The sequence below is a fragment of the Lagopus leucura genome, unplaced genomic scaffold (genome assembly GCF_019238085.1).
Source record: "Lagopus leucura isolate 7727_CA_CO unplaced genomic scaffold, USGS_WTPT01 Super-Scaffold_739, whole genome shotgun sequence".
NCBI lineage: Eukaryota > Metazoa > Chordata > Aves > Galliformes > Phasianidae > Lagopus > Lagopus leucura.
The window spans coordinates 22,346,500-22,361,491 of record NW_024962255.1 but is presented as its reverse complement, the minus strand read 5'-3'; the positions used below and the strand labels follow the sequence as shown (position 1 = coordinate 22,361,491).

The window sequence follows — 14,992 nt, the reverse complement described above, 5'->3', positions numbered from 1 at the left end:
TGATGACAAATGCCCGTTATCAGGGAACGAGGCCTGTGACAAATCGCACGGCGCCTCGCGAGCAGCCCCATTACGCTGTAATAAAAAAAGATGGATGGCTCCGCGCACCGGGGCCCCGCGCTAATGCGATTTCGCCCGGTCTCTCCGGGTTCTAATTAAGGCAGAAAACGGAGAATGAGCAAGAGGGGCCCCCCAGACCCAAATCCCCCAGTGGCTGTGGGTGCTGGCCATCAGAGTGTCCCGGTGGCGTCTCCTTGGAGCGTCCCCATAATGTCCTCTTGAGATGTCTCAATGGTGTCTCCTTGGAGCATCCCCTTGGGGTGTCCCCTTGACGGATCCTTGGGGTGTCCCAATGGTGTTCCCATAGGAACCCTTGAGGTGTCCCAGTGGTGCCTCCTTTGGGTGTTTCAATGGCGATCTCTTGGTGTGTCCCAATGGTACAACCTTAGGAGCAGGGTGAGCTGCTGCAGCTTTGCAGAGCATGGGAAATGGGGAGTAGAAAAATGCTATCTGTTGAAAAGCATAACAAGTGCCCATCCGGAATGGCAGAGACCACAGCAGCAGAAGCCTGGAGGCACCACAAAGACCACTGCAGTACCTGGCACAGCAGCAAGAGTGAGACCTTCCTGCTGTGGGCATTGCTTCCTGGGAGCAGCAAGTGCCTTCGACCACCCAAGCTCCAGGGGCTGTACTGTCCCAGCATGGCACCCATGGCCATGAATTGGCTCCTGCTGCTGGGAATGGCAAGGGTAGAGGGAGGGAGCTGGGAGGGAGGCAGGTGGGGCCGGGGGTTGCAGCTGGGATTGGTGTCCCCAGAGCTCAGACCCACGGCCTGGCCTGCCAAATGGGAAGGCAAACTGTGCTGACTGCAGGAACAATTGGTGAGTTCTGCACCCCGGGGCTCAGCAGGAGGCAGAGGGAGCAGAGCAGGGGGACAATTTCAGGTTCTGCCGTACCTGCACCAGGTCCTCCCGCTCCCTGATGGCTCACTGCTCTGCTGCTGATGGTCACAGAGCCATCCAAATCCCCTTGCTGGGATGAGCGTCCTTCCAGGCTCAGTGCTGCCGGCTCAGGACCTCGCTGCGTGTAAACCTGGAGGAGGTGACAGGGATTGGTGCAGGAGCCGGGCTGCAGGCACGGGCTGAGCCCGCCCCTGGCTTGGGGTCACTGCGCCATCTCAACCCACCTCCTACCCCGGCATCCCATCCCCGCGACAAGGAGCTGCACGGAGCCGGGCCGCCTCCACCTCGGGCATCCCCGCGCTGCCCTTACCCGGTCCTCCAGCTCCCTCTGCTGCCTGTCCCCTCACCTCTCCCTGATTTCCGCCTCCTTTCCCGACGAGGTTCCTCATCATCTCCCCCTCCCACCCCACCTGCGCAGCTCTGGGCCGTGGCTGGGGCCGGTTGTGGGGCAGGACGAGGCTGCGAGCTCAGCCCTACAGCACCAGCCGGCAGGGAGCCCGGCCCCAAAGCCGGCTGCTCTCAAACCGCTCCTTCCCGCGTTTGGGATTGATTTTTTCCCTCTCTGAGCCCAGCGTCAGCAGCCCAGGAGCTGCCGGGCTGTTTCTTTTTTCGATTTGACACGAGCAGGTAAATTATCGGCAAGTAACACGTCTCCCATCCGAGGAGACTGGAGAGCCTGCCTCCCCTTTCCCGTGGTGACAGGAGCTGAGTTATGGCTCTGCTGGAGAGAAACGCCTCTGTAAACGCGGCTGTTTGTGCCGCCGTGTGGCCCAAGCAGAGCTCACTGATGACGGGGCAGCAGGAGAGCCGGCCCTACAGCCCTGGGATGGGGGGCTGCGTGGTCTCAGACCTCGTGGCGCTGCGGGGTGAAGGTTCTCATGCCTGGATAGTGCAGGCAATCCATGGCACAAATATTTGGTGCCAAATCAGGCTGTTCTGGGGGGCATCTCTCTGTGTCTTTGCGCTCCCTGGAAACTGGGATGCTGGTTTGGCAATGCATGGAGCAAACAGCCCCAAGAAATGCAAGGAGGGGGGAAACTGAGGCACAGAGCGGCAGAGCAGAAAATGGAGACCTTCTGGGCTTGATCCAGGGCCTCAGGACCAGGCCTTCTGAAAGGGCTTGGGACCGTCCTCTGCCAGCCTCAAGCACTGGCTGCAGCACAGCACAGGGGTGAGGCGTCTCTGAGCAACATAATTGCTTTGGGTTTGTTTTCCCCCAAAAATGAGTGAGGGGAGGGCTGGCTGGGTGGTGGCTGAGCTCAGCCTGGGGCTCTGCATCTCCCACCTACAAGCATCCCAGCAGGTCGCCCATAGAGCGTGCATCTCACTGCTATGGGGACACAGCAGACATAGGGGCTGTGTAGGACCCCCAGGAACCGCCCCTATGGGCAGGGGTGCACCAGGCACACGGCTGCTGCCCTGGGACACCTCACAGGGTCCCCCGTCCCCCCCCAGCTGCACCCCAGCAGCCATTCCCTCTCGCTCCACGCCGCACCGACGTCGCCCGGCCATCAATAGCGCTCGGTTAATTAATTTGATGGGAACAGCAGGGACCGCACTTTGCATTTAGTGAACTTCTGAGAACTTCCAACCTCATCTTCATAATTGGCCTCATAAATTTGAGGAAAGAGAGAAATCAGCAAAGCCGGAGGAGCGAGGGAGGGCGGGAGAGGCCCAGCACGCGGGCGGGCAGGCGCGCGAGCAGCGACTCTATTTGGTGTCCTTATTTAATTTTATTGCACAGATCCATCTTCGCCCGCCCCCTCCCTGCCTGGCCCTCTCTCTCCCGCTCTCCCTGCTGGGTTCACCTAATCATGATAAATTCATATTCATTTCCCTGCCTGCCCCGGTGGGGGGAGCAGCTCCGCTACGTTCTCCCGGCCGTGCTGCCATTAGCAAATATTTGCTCATGGTATAAAGTGCCACCGTTTGGAGCCCAAATGGCCCCTCTGCACCCCTCTGCCCCCTGTAGGACAGGCACAGGGGGTGAGGCATCCCCCCCATGGGGTAGGGAGCAGGGTGGGAAGAGCTGCCTTGTGACTCAGCACGGCTTTTTCTTCCTTTTACTTTTGGGGGCAGAGAGAGCTGCTGGGTGGGACAGGAATTGCCTGACAGCGTGCCCACACTGGGGGCACACACGGCAGAAGTGGGAGCTAGGGGCTCTGCAGCAGGAACTCAATGCCTGTCCCCACTCAGTCTCTTCAAGTGCTGCTGTGTTCGGGTTTCTTTTTAATTTTCAGGATGATCAGACTCACAGCCAGGGAGGACAGGAAGGGGGAAAGCACTGAAGGCTCTTCCTGGGGTGCAGGAACCAATCAGCACCCCATGGGAGATGCTTAAAGCAATCTTAAAGCTCACCCTGTCTGCAGCCATCCTGGGAGCTCAGCACCCACAGGCATACACCCATCCCAGGCACCCCAGGAGCTCCGTTGGGGCCCTGAGCTCTGAACCTTCTTCTGCGTGACATTAGAAGAGACAGAAGCTGTGCTGGGGACACGTAGTGGCCAGCTCCTGCTCTGCTGCACAGGCAGAGGAGTGGTCCCAGAGCCACACCTGGCTTTGGGGAATGCCAGAGTGGAGGTAATCCCTACCTTGAGGTCTGCAAGTGACTCAGAAGATGCAGAACGGGTGCTCTGTCCCCTCCGTGCAGGGCAGGAGGCTCTGCCCAGTCCAGCATGATCCAGTCAATGGTGCTGCTCTGCCTGGCCCAGCACAAGGGGGAAGTGGGAGCCTTTGGAACCCAGAAGCACCACTCCTGGTGACCGGCAGGGCCATCGTGGTGCATCTGCAGGGGAAATGGCCCCATCCTTGGACCACGCAGCTGCAGCTGCTGCTGGCCACGGGAGGGCTCTCTGCCCTCTCCAGAGCTCCTGGGCAGGGAGCTGAGGGATGGGAGGACAGGGACAGACAGAAGACCCTTCCCTCAGAGTGCAGGGGGCTGGCAGGAGTTCTTCATGTCCCCATGAAAGTTGCGCTGCCCAGAGAACAGCCCCAGCCCTCCCCCTTTGTAAAAGCACACACAGCCAGACCAGAGCTTTGCACGGCTGCTGCAGCACTCAATTGGCATCACAGAGTGAATTGTGGCCCCATAGGAAAGGACAAAGGGAAAAGAGATGGGGGACAGCAGTGCTGCAACTCCCCCACCAGTAGCGTTGTCCCCAGCACTTGACTCTGGCGAGAGGGGCAGCCCCAGTCCCCCAAGGAACAGCTCACCACAGCACCCAGAGCTGGATGAAAAAGAGAGAAAGGATTTATTACACTTCATGTTTCAAAGCACCAGTGCACGCCAGAAGACATTCGTTTCCACCAGGCGTTCTGTAGAAGGGCTGGGCTGACCAAGGACACCGCCTGGATTGAGTCCTCCCCAGCAAATACCCAGGCCCCACTGCAGCTCCCCAGCAGGCAGGTTTGATGGCCTAGTGGCTGCCCTGGCAGCAAACACAGCTCATCCCTGCACGTGACAAAGATGCAGCAAAGTGTGGAGTGGGGGTGGCCAGGTCCCCTACAAGATAAGGGAGTGTAAGGCCAGATTAGCCCCAGAGACTGAGGCAGGAACACCCTGGCCTCACCAGCAGCTGATGCCGCAGAGCACTGAAAGCCTCTGCAAAATTCATCTCCAGAATATAAAAATAGTTGAGGTTTCCTGAGAAACAAAATTCACTCCGTTGGAATAGAAGGGGTTAGCACACCTGTACACGTGCACACACACACTGGCTCTGATCAATACAGACCAGGTGACTTCCTGGTCATCACACACAAAAAACGGGAAAGCTCTGCTTTGCCCAGATTAACACTGAATTATCCGTGTTTCTCTCTGCTTCCATGCTTTGCATGCACCAAACACACAGCCTTTCCAGGTTACATTCAGCACCATTACAATCCTGAGCACAGTCATCCTGAAGCCAAAGGGGCCTTTTCTTTCCTGCACAGAGGGGAAAGGAGCCCTTGTGCCCAGGCCAGGAGGATCGCAGCACTCTGCACTGCAGGATGCTCAGCACACGATGGACTGAGAACATGTAGATGGAGCACATTGGGTTTTTACATGTTCCTCAGGGCTCACCTGGCTCCAGGGGAAGCTGCCTGGCACTGTGTAATGAGACCCACCAGACAACACAAGTCAGACAGAGAGAAGACATAGCAGCAGCACAGGGAGATCTTTGCAGCTCTCACAGCAGCAGATGCCAGCAGCAGCAAGCAGAGAAAAGGGGCTCGTTTCCAGGCCAGGCAGGATCCCTGTTGCCTTCGTACACAGCTCAGAACAGAGATTATGGGGCATCTGTGCTCACACAGAGAGGAAGATGCATCACTCTCCCCCACTACCCAAGCACCAGGAGGGCTTTTGGCATAACGATCTCCAAGCCAGCCTTCTGGAGCTTCCCTAGAGAGAGCCAGGCCCGGGTTAGCTGATGGGCAGCGAGCCCCTTCAGTAGCCAGGGGCTGCCTGAGAACCGGGCACAGGCAGACGCGTGACGCCGGGCAGCCCTTCCAGCCTACGCCCTCTGCTGGGTGAAGCCACAAAGCTCTGCTAGCAGCAGGGCCCCGGAGTGCAAGGAGTCCGTTTGCTGCCATCCGTTACCCAGTTCACAGCCACGGCAGAACAGCACTGGGGAAGCCAGCACCCCTCAAAACATCAGCACAGCTCAGAGTGCTGGCTGCCAACCGGCGTCACCAGTCCCGTTCCGAGGGCTTTCGGTAGGGCAGCCCCAGCTGAGCGAAGACATCTCTCTCGGTCGGGGTGGGCAGAGCGTGGCCGGATGCCACCTTGACACCACCAGGGCCTCGCACCACGGCCATGCTGAGGGCATGCTCTGAGAGGCTCATGCCCTTGGTCTTGGCCAGGGCACGCATGGAGCGGTTGAAGTGGGCCGAGCCGGTGAAGTAGAGCAGGGCGCAGGCAAACTCACTGTAAGGTACCACGATGATGTCCAGACGGCGGTGACGACGGGCTGGCCCAGGAAGGCGGCACACCCCCAGATACTTCTTCTGCTCACCGTTGTCCTCCTGACTCACCAGGTCATCTGTCAGGAAGCCTGAGGAGAGGGAGCAGGCAGAGGGGGACTGAGCAACAGACCTGGAATCCCCATTCTGAACTTCCCACCATCCAGGCAGCAGCTGAGGCGTCTCGGTGTGCTGCAGGGTCCCTACAACAACACAGCCTCAGCCCTGATGGCCTCCCAAGATGGGAGGAGCGATCACCTGCCCTTCAACGAATGCTACTCATGTGTAGCTCTGACCTCAGTCCCTCCTTGGCTTGGCTCTGCTAAGACCAGCTTCGAGCACCATGTGCCAGCCCCCAGCCCTCTTACCGCTCTCGTGGAGGTTGTCAAGCAGCTTGCTGAACAGCCCACGGTGGGACTGACCATCCGGGTGAGTGACCAGCACGTCCACATCTCCGCAGGTGGCCTTCCCACGACGGTAGGAGCCACATGCCACACACACGAGTCCAGGCTTCAGGGCCAGGGCTGCTTGTCTGACCTTCAAGAACAGAGGGGGAAAGAGGGGAGAAGAGTCACAGACTACTCTCTTAATGCCCTCTCTGTCCAGACAGCAAATGATCTTGCACCTGCCTCAGCCAGTCCTGCAGCTCCAGAGTCTCTGTACAGAGCTGACACTTGGCAGGCATGGCAAACTGCCCCAAGGAGAAGACTGGCCTGCTGTCAGAAGCCGCGTGTGCTGGGATGGCTTTCATACAGTCCTGCAAATGCCCAGCCCGCTGCCAACAACACAATGATCTACTAGGCTGCTGCCACAAGTTGGCCATTGGTATCAGCTCTTGGGGAAGGTCTGGCTGCAGCTGGGTTGGGACAAGTTGGAAGATGCAGCAGTTTTAGGGAGGCAGCATCATCAGAGATACCACTATTGCAGCCTCCTCCAGGCTGGATCCCAGCTCTCACTCTGCGTGGACAGAACCAGTTCTGATGGCTTCATTCATTAAATGCTTAAGAAAGGCTCCCATGTCCTTGGACAGAAGTATTCTTGGACTGATTGTGCCAATCACCCTGTTGGCAGCAAATAATTAGGGGCTCAGCAATTCCCAGTGACGAGGCCAACACAGGGGCTGAGGTTCAGGAAGGTAGTGTCCATGCCCACAGTCCCTTGTCACTCTTGGGGATCATCCTTCATTAGCAAGAGATAAACCCATTAACCTTTGCCCCAGAGGTGCTTCAAGAAGCCACAACCCTTTCTCATGCGGAGCAAGCCCTCCTCTGGTGTCCTTGCCCCCCTTCTGGCTTTAAATGAAGATTTCCAGAAAACTCCCAACCCCACCCAAAAGCCTAAAAGCTCATCAGCTCTCACTGTGACAGGCGGCACAGACAGTGACTAATCCCTTATTCTCTCTCCCTGGCCTGGATCAGAGGTGTGTGCCTGTGTATGGAGGGGAGCACGGTAATCCCATCAAGATAACAATAGGCCCAGCCCCAAGAGCCAGCTCCTCAAACCAGCCTGCATGGGAAAAGGACCACTCACAACCAAACTGGCTAATCCAGCATATGGGACTGACACCCCAGCAGGAGCCTGGCAGGAGGGTATTCTTTGTGGCCAGGCCCTGTGGCCGAGTGACAGGGTCACGCTGCTTGCTGCCTCCATGGTGATCAGAGAGTACAGGGGTAGCAATGACGGAGCCCCAAGCTCCTCTCTGCTCACATTAGGGTACACTGACTTAGCACCCCACGGTCCTGGAGAGCCACGGCTTACTAGAGCGAGCAACCCCCTTCTGTGCCTGGATCCCCTCTGCTTCTACCAAGGATATCCAAGGTCTGTCTCAACACCAACAACCAGCTCACAGAATGCTCGTGGACTCATTTGGAGAAGTAGCAGCAGGGAATTAGCTCAGGTCTTTGGCCAAAACCAGATATCAGAGAAGATGAGAGGTGGGAAAGGGGAGCTAGAACCTGCTCGAGCCATCATGCCACATTAGTCTTTTTTGAAGCACTGTGAGGAACTGACAGCTGGGAAGTATCCTCCTTCTTGCCAAGCACTCAAACCGATCGTTCTCACAGGTTAAAGTAAGTGCTTGGTGGGCTTATACCCAAGAGCAGTCACCCAAGCACTGACAAACTCAGAGAAGTTGCTCAAGAACTCAGCTATAACAGAGGGACACTTCTACAGCCTGCAACTTCCTGTCAGATCCCAGCAGCTCCTGCACTCCAAGGGCTCAGAGGCAAGCTACTCACAGTCTGCTCTATTTCTGCAGCTTCCTCCCGAGGCATACGCTCCAGGAAATCCTCATAGTGCTTCAGGCCCACGGCTTGCTGGCTGGTGAGAGACGCCTTTGTGCGGACATCATCCAGCGTCCGGAACCCCTAGTGCAGAACACACCTCTGCTGAGACCTCATCCTTCAAATGCTTTCCACTAGCACCAGGGCAGATTGTATTTAACCTGTCTCAAGACCAGGCTAGTCACAGTTTCTGAAATTGCATGTAGAGATTACAGCCTCGTTACTGGAAAGAAGATATTTAGGCAATCCTCACACATACTCCTAAGTTCCACGCACAATGACTTCAAAGCTTAACTGAACCTGACAGAAGGATGCTGCTCTTAAGGCTTCTGTGTTCTTTACAGCTTGAATGACATCAAGTGGTGCAGGTAAAGGAAAGCCTATGGTGGAAACACAGGCATATTTTTAGACAGCAAACAAGCCATTCACAAGCAAAACACTACAGGAAGGCAGGCTTCACTTGATCTATGCTCAGGAAACAATGAGCCTTCTGAGAAGGAACTTAACCAGAGGGCTGGACAGGCTCATGTTGTCACTTATTTTACACCAAGGTGGGTGGCTGCTCTAACAGCTATAGGAGCCAGCCAGGACAACAGGGCAGCGACTGGATTGGGAACTGACACCCAAGACATCCTGGCTCAAGGCTGGCTCCTAACAATGTCACTCAGTGAGCAGAGATGAGTCTGCAAGCAGTGATGGCAACAGAATAGACAGTGTGTGTCCTCCTCCACTCTTCCTATCGCACATCTTCGCCGTCTACCCTACGACCAAAGTCTTGGCTGCTTGCACTCCATTCTCCCCAAATACACCCACAACAGGACTCAGCCTCACAATTACTCCCATTAATGCAGATTTGAATCCTATCTGTGGATACTGGCAATCAGAAACTATTTGTTAAAGTAATTTCCCTGTTGTACTCACGAGCAGTCCTCAAATCACAGCCCGAAAGCCATTGCATAAAGCTCTAAACTTACCTGCTGGTACCACATCTGAGCTGTCTTGACTCCTGCTCCCCAGATGTTGGAAAATAGCTCCAGCACAGGCACACTCTCACTGATATGATCCAGCTTGCGCAGATGTCCACTCTCCAAGATCTCCAGGATCTTCTCTGCCATTCGCTTCCCAATCCCAGGAATTTTACAGGCTTCCTGGAAAGAAATCAGAGGTGACAGAGGCCACACACAAGCTGGGGAGCTGTTACCACTCAGAACCCAGTCAGATCAGTGATTGTTAAGTGCAGGATTAGTTCTGTGAGCTGCTCATCTTCAGATCTGGCTGACATAGGTTCAATGCCAAGTGAAAAAAGACAAGCATGCAGAACAGGACTGAAACACTACCACACTGAACAGCTGGGCTGTCACAGTCAGCCAGCTCCAGATTCAACTGATCTTATATGTTATCTCCAATGCTAGCCCATTGCTGAAGTTTATGAGGAAAGTGGAAATGGCCCTGCCTTGAACCTAGGGAAGGCATTTATCTCGTGGGTGCTCAGATCCTACCCTAAGAGGCTCTGAGTTTGAATATGGGGTAGAGGCTCTGATTCCAAGATTCTGCTGGTGGTGAACGAATCCAACTCACTAAACAACAACTTACAACACAGTTCCCAAGGCATGAAGATCAGATACTTCACACAGAAACAGGAACAGATCTGCCTTACAAAAGAGATGGGATGCAGAGTCCATCTCTCTGTTCCACTACTCTGGGGAAGTGTTTTACCTGGTAGGAGGTAACTGGTTTGTGGTAGCTTTTGAGTGCATTGATGGCTTTAACGTAGCCCAGAGATCTCCACTTGTCCCCCTGGACAGAATAGGCTTTTGCCAGCACTTCCAGCTTCTCTGTGATGCACTGGTTGTGATTCTCCTTCTTGCTGTGGGAGGACTGTGCACAAACCCACTTGCTGACAGGCTGGGCCACTGCAGAAGAGCTGCTGCTGGTCTCCTCTGACAATTTCACAGGATAGTGGCCAGAAATCAGTGCTTCCAGATCTCCCTGAGTGACACTCGCATCTTCTCCTTCACTGTCTTCATCATCACAGACTTTCTTTAGGGAGAGGTAGAAAAGCAGTCATGTGAGAATAAGTGCATGCCTCACATATGTCCCGTTAGCACAGCCTGCTCTTGGGAGTAGGAAGTCAGAGCGCTAACCAACCTCCAGGGTATGCAGTGCTCAAATTGCCATCTCAGGAAGTTGTTAGTTATATGCACACACAGCTCTAAATGTTCTAAGCTACCCAGGCACCCCTTGAAAATACACGCACATCTCACAAAGCACAGGAGAACTGAGGTTGCAGCTCAGATATAATCCAAGAACACACGCACTCCCACTGGGGAACTTATTGTTGAACTGGTGTCTGTATAGGCACATCTCTCACATTCAGTCTCTGTGCCTTCCACCCCACCATGCAGATCACAGGAGATATGCCCTGTACTCTGTTTTCACTTTGCAGACAAAATCTTAACAGGGTACTAAATTACAACACCCCCCCCCTCCTCCCCATTTTCCCCGTGGCTATCTGCAAGAGAAAAGGGGAAGGAAGGAATGCCACAAAGGACTCCGCATTCCTCAGTGACAGAAGAAAGAACCAATGTATACATTTGCTGATACTCTCAGCATTAGGATGCCTCTGTGTGGACTTAAGAAACAATGACCCCTGGCTTCAGGTAATGAACAAAAGGGATAGAAGGAGGAAGCTGAACAGAGGCTTTGAAGACTGCTTTGCTCATTTGGGTCCCCCTCTCTCCTTATGTATAAACACAGGACTCTATGGAGACATATGAGCTCCTGTACCATGGAAGTAAATGTGAAAGGAACAGGGCTGTTTGGGATTTGTTCTGAAGTTACACGCTGCACACAAGTCCCGTTATGAGTTTCTGCAGAGCATCAGCCTAAGGCAGAGCCACATCTTTACAACCTGTTCCTGCTGGTTAGGGAGGCCTGCAAACAAAGTCCCTGCAAGATACAGAGCTGAAGCCATTAGGCTGAAGAGGCAGGATGTTCCTGTGCTTTCCCTTTTGTAATCTTGTTTTATAACTCTGAAAATTGGGTCAGACTGAGGATTTGATAGACTGAAGTAGTTTTATTTGCTCAGAAACCCTGTATGCAACTCCCTGAAGACAAAGTTCCCTCCAAGGGCAGCAAAGCCTCAGAGTGTTCAGATCGCTTAGTAAGCCCCTTAAAAGCATTTAAGGAGCATGTTATCCAGCACAATGTAAACAACACTGCAGCTGGAGCATGCAAATCCCATTCTCTCAGCCAGCAGTGTCACATAGGTGAAACAGTACATAAACCCCAGAATCTCTGTGCTTTGCCAAAAAAGCTGATGGACTTTTTACAAGCACGCATACAAAACAACAGCCTTGTGAGCTTCTAAGCTAGTCCACGATCCTACAGCAGGTGGCTTGCAGAGCTGGGTGAGAATGGGTTGTGCCGGGTTTGTCTGTCCCAGAAAGGCACCCTGAGCCTGGTGCCTGAGGCAACACTTCACTGGACAGAGAGCAAACAGTGACAGGGTTCCATAAGTGAATAACTGGCACCACTTCCTACCTTGTAGAAAACTACAGCAACTTGATGCCAATCACAAGGCAGTTGCTACAGCCCGACTGGCAACAGGACTTCTGCTGAGTTCACATCCAAACCCTGAATTCTCAGAGCAGTCCCCATTCAGTATGATATACTGGCACGCTCCTTGCTGCCTAGAGAACAGCATCCATCCATGCTGAAAAACATTCAGTGCTTAAACGGATGCTACTTCCACACTAAGATTTCAGTTTCAGCTTCTCTGTTGGTGTCATTTTTTTAAAGTGTTAGGTACTGCCTTTAGAGCAGAACCAGTGGCTGCTCCTCTCAACCCACACAGCCCTAAGCTTTGACCAAGGGAATTTACTCAGGTGCCTACAGATACTGTTTCTGCAGGCAGACTAACAGGAAGTATCGTTGCTTGAGGGGATTTAAAAGAAAAAAAGGCAGCAAGGCTTCCCACAGACTCCATCAGCTGTCTGACCACCACAAGTAAACGTGAGAAGAAAGGAGGACAGTTGCCACAGGATCCATAACAGCACAGAAGTCCCTTTCTTGTTCTTAAGTGTGAGATTTGTTATTAATGACTGCCACCGGAGTTACAATAAATGGCAAAGATAGGGTAATTGCAAAGGCGATACAGTGAAGAAGCAGTAGCCAACCCTGTCATGCTAGACAATAAACGTGGGGAGAAAAGATCCCCCAAGCACGTGTTTGTGAAAAAGGAAAGCCTAAAATAAAGGTGACCCTGGTGGGATGCCAACTAGAAAGTAATTGTAGTGTTTCATAAAATAAATTCAGCACCTATGATCTGGGGCCAAGTCAGCAAACACAGCACCAGCTACCAGCATTACAAGGTAGCTGATGTTCTAAGAGGTCCGGGTGACTTTGCTGCAGATAGATCTGGATAATGCCAACACAGAAAAGAGTTCAGCAAACTTGGACAGAAACGCAGGAAAAGACAACAAAGCTGACGGCAGACCTGGAGAAGCTGACTCACAGCACAGGCCACCAATACCCCAACACAGATATTTTAAGCACACCATCACAATCATTCTAGTAGCAATCTGATCCACTGCACATGTGTCTGAACAGAATTCTTGCCAAGGAGCAGAGAATGTGTCAGTGTGGCTCAGGCAGGAACATGAGATGAAATATCAGTGCTTCCTGAAGGGAGATATTCTCAGCCAGGGGATACTGCTCAAAAAGAGGCAGGGGAAACACTGGAGCGAGCCTTGGCCTGACAGGAGCACCTGGACTGCTTCAGCTAGAAATATTCTGATAGGGATGGGAATTTAAGGGGTGTTTTTTCTACTTAAAACGTCTAAAGAGATAAAGAGAAGCAGTAGCCACATCTACAGTCCAAGCCTGTCAACATCAACCCACTGAAATAACCCAAAACATCCCTTTGCTCAGAAAATCATAGCCCTGCATAAAGGCTCTTACCAAAAGTAGTACACAGGACCTGTTCACAGGAAGCAGAGCCTGTATGGGAAGCCTCACCTCAGATGGTTGCTGCTGTGCAAGGCTGCCCAGGTTTTGCTGTGAGGAATCCCCCACCTGTGCTTTAACATTTGGTTCTGCTGCACTCTCCTCTGTTGAGGACTGGATTTCTTCACTGCCCAGGAACTGCTGCTGCTGTTCTCCCTCTTCCCGGTACCTGCCATGGATCAGACACCTTAGCAGAGGAGTACTTACAAGCTCCAAGAAGTTTGTCCAAAAAACCTTTACACATATTTTGGAATGAAACAAACAATGTGAATTTTACTCCCAGATTATTCTGGCTTTGGCTCAATCCCCCCAGTTTCAATCCATTCCACTGACCTGCAACTTCCACTCCAATCTACCTCAGTCTTAAAACACTTCTACACTTCCATCAAAACACTTTGACCCTAAAATGTGGTTGCTGCTGTTCCACTCCTTATTTCTTCTTGTGCCTAGTTGTCAACTCTCTGCTCTTCATCTGCAGTAAGAAACAGTAATTAACCCCCAGTATGTCTAAAAAAAATAAGAAAATCTTTCTATCACTGATAGATTAAGAAGAGCCTTTATCACCAGCAGTAAGCAACAAGACTCCTACTAGCACTCTGGGCTCTGCTCCAAGTTCTGCTACCACATAGAATGGCAACCAGTCACAGAATCACTAAATTTCACTATCTGTATGGCAAAAAAGGATTTTGAGCCATGCCCAAGGGAGCCGTGAAGAGATGTAGTCTGAGATTGCGAGCAGAGGTCAAATTTTAGTGCAACTCAATTTAGGATTGAGGCACTACATGGAGGAAAAACAGCATGGCATTTGCCTACCTCCGAGGGATAAAGACACTGTAGCCAGCGGTATTCAGCAGCTTCTGATCTCTAATGCAATCACTGAGCCAGGATGCCTTCACCAGCTGCAACCTCGAAGGCAGCTTGGCTAATTTGAGGAGCCGGAAGGCCCGATCACAGTCCATATCTTCGGCTACAATGACGTGCGTCACCTCCGAGCAGAGACGGCTGTGTACATATCCCCCATTCTGGACAATCTGCTTGTGGAAGATCTCTGCCCTAGCTTGGCCAATGCCAGCTTGCAACACGTAGGCAGCGACTGGTTTCAGCCACTCCGCTGAGGAAAAGCACAAGGACAGGAGATCAGCGACAGAGAAACAGCATCCTGAAGCAAATGGGCTACATATCTCAGACCACAGCTGGACACACCGAAGCAAGCCAGCCATACCTCTACAGAAAATGCACTTGGGGGCCAGAAGAAGCCTTTCGGGGCACAGAACCTTCAGCCAGCAAGCTGGGATGCGGCCGTTATATCCCACACCACGGGCACAGGGACTTACCCTCGGGCTCCTCCGTTCCTTCTTTCGGGATCTTTGGAGGGACGCTTTTCCCTGAGTCATCCCTCACCTTCTTCCTCTTGGGAAAGGCTTTGACAATCCCTCGCGGTTCCATAGGCTGGGCTGCGCCTCGCTCCCCTGGGGAGCAGTGAGGCTGCGAGGCTGCAGCTGCTGAACAGCGCTAAGAAAGGAGAAAGTTGCTGAGAAGAGCTGCGTGCAATCAGAACAACTTAAGCTTTGCACCTTTTGCTCATAGACTTTGTTAGTTTGTTGTTGTTGGGGAACCGAGCTCCGGGGCTGGAAGCGATCCCCTGAGGTCCCCGAGGGCTGACAGAAGGCCCCGGCACGCAGGGAGGGGAGGGGAGGAGAGGGGAGGAGAAGGGAAGGGACCCGAGCCCGGCATCGGGCCCAGGCGCCGCGGTAGGCCGCGCTCACCTACGGGTCGCCGGCAGAGGCCGAAAGCACTTCCGGT

At 53.3% G+C, this 14,992-nt stretch overlaps 1 protein-coding gene across 1 annotated transcript; it reads right to left on the bottom strand.

The window, feature by feature from the left end:
• Window positions 1–4,190: 4,190 nt before the first annotated feature.
• On the bottom strand, window positions 4,191–14,974 carry POLL (DNA polymerase lambda). The gene is made up of 8 exons (XM_042863343.1): window positions 14,524–14,974; window positions 14,003–14,300; window positions 13,202–13,358; window positions 9,899–10,222; window positions 9,157–9,330; window positions 8,138–8,266; window positions 6,269–6,437; window positions 4,191–5,992 (listed from the first exon to the last, which is right to left on the bottom strand). The coding sequence occupies exons 1-8, from the start codon at window positions 14,633–14,635 to the stop codon at window positions 5,628–5,630; spliced, it is 1,728 nt and encodes a 575-aa protein (XP_042719277.1). The 5' UTR covers window positions 14,636–14,974; the 3' UTR covers window positions 4,191–5,627.
• Between the last annotated feature and the right edge of the window lie 18 nt (window positions 14,975–14,992).

Excerpts from the sequence above, each read along its gene's own strand:
- POLL (XM_042863343.1), bottom strand. The coding sequence starts at position 14,635 with ATGGAACCGCGAGGGATTGTCAAAGCCTTTCCCAAGAGGAAGAAGGTG. Across the intron at positions 9,331-9,898 it reads AACCAGTTACCTCCTACCAG|GAAGCCTGTAAAATTCCTGG; the intron begins GTAAAACACTTC and ends ATTTCTTTCCAG. Across the intron at positions 8,267-9,156 it reads CTCAGATGTGGTACCAGCAG|GGGTTCCGGACGCTGGATGA; the intron begins GTAAGTTTAGAG and ends GTTCTGCACTAG.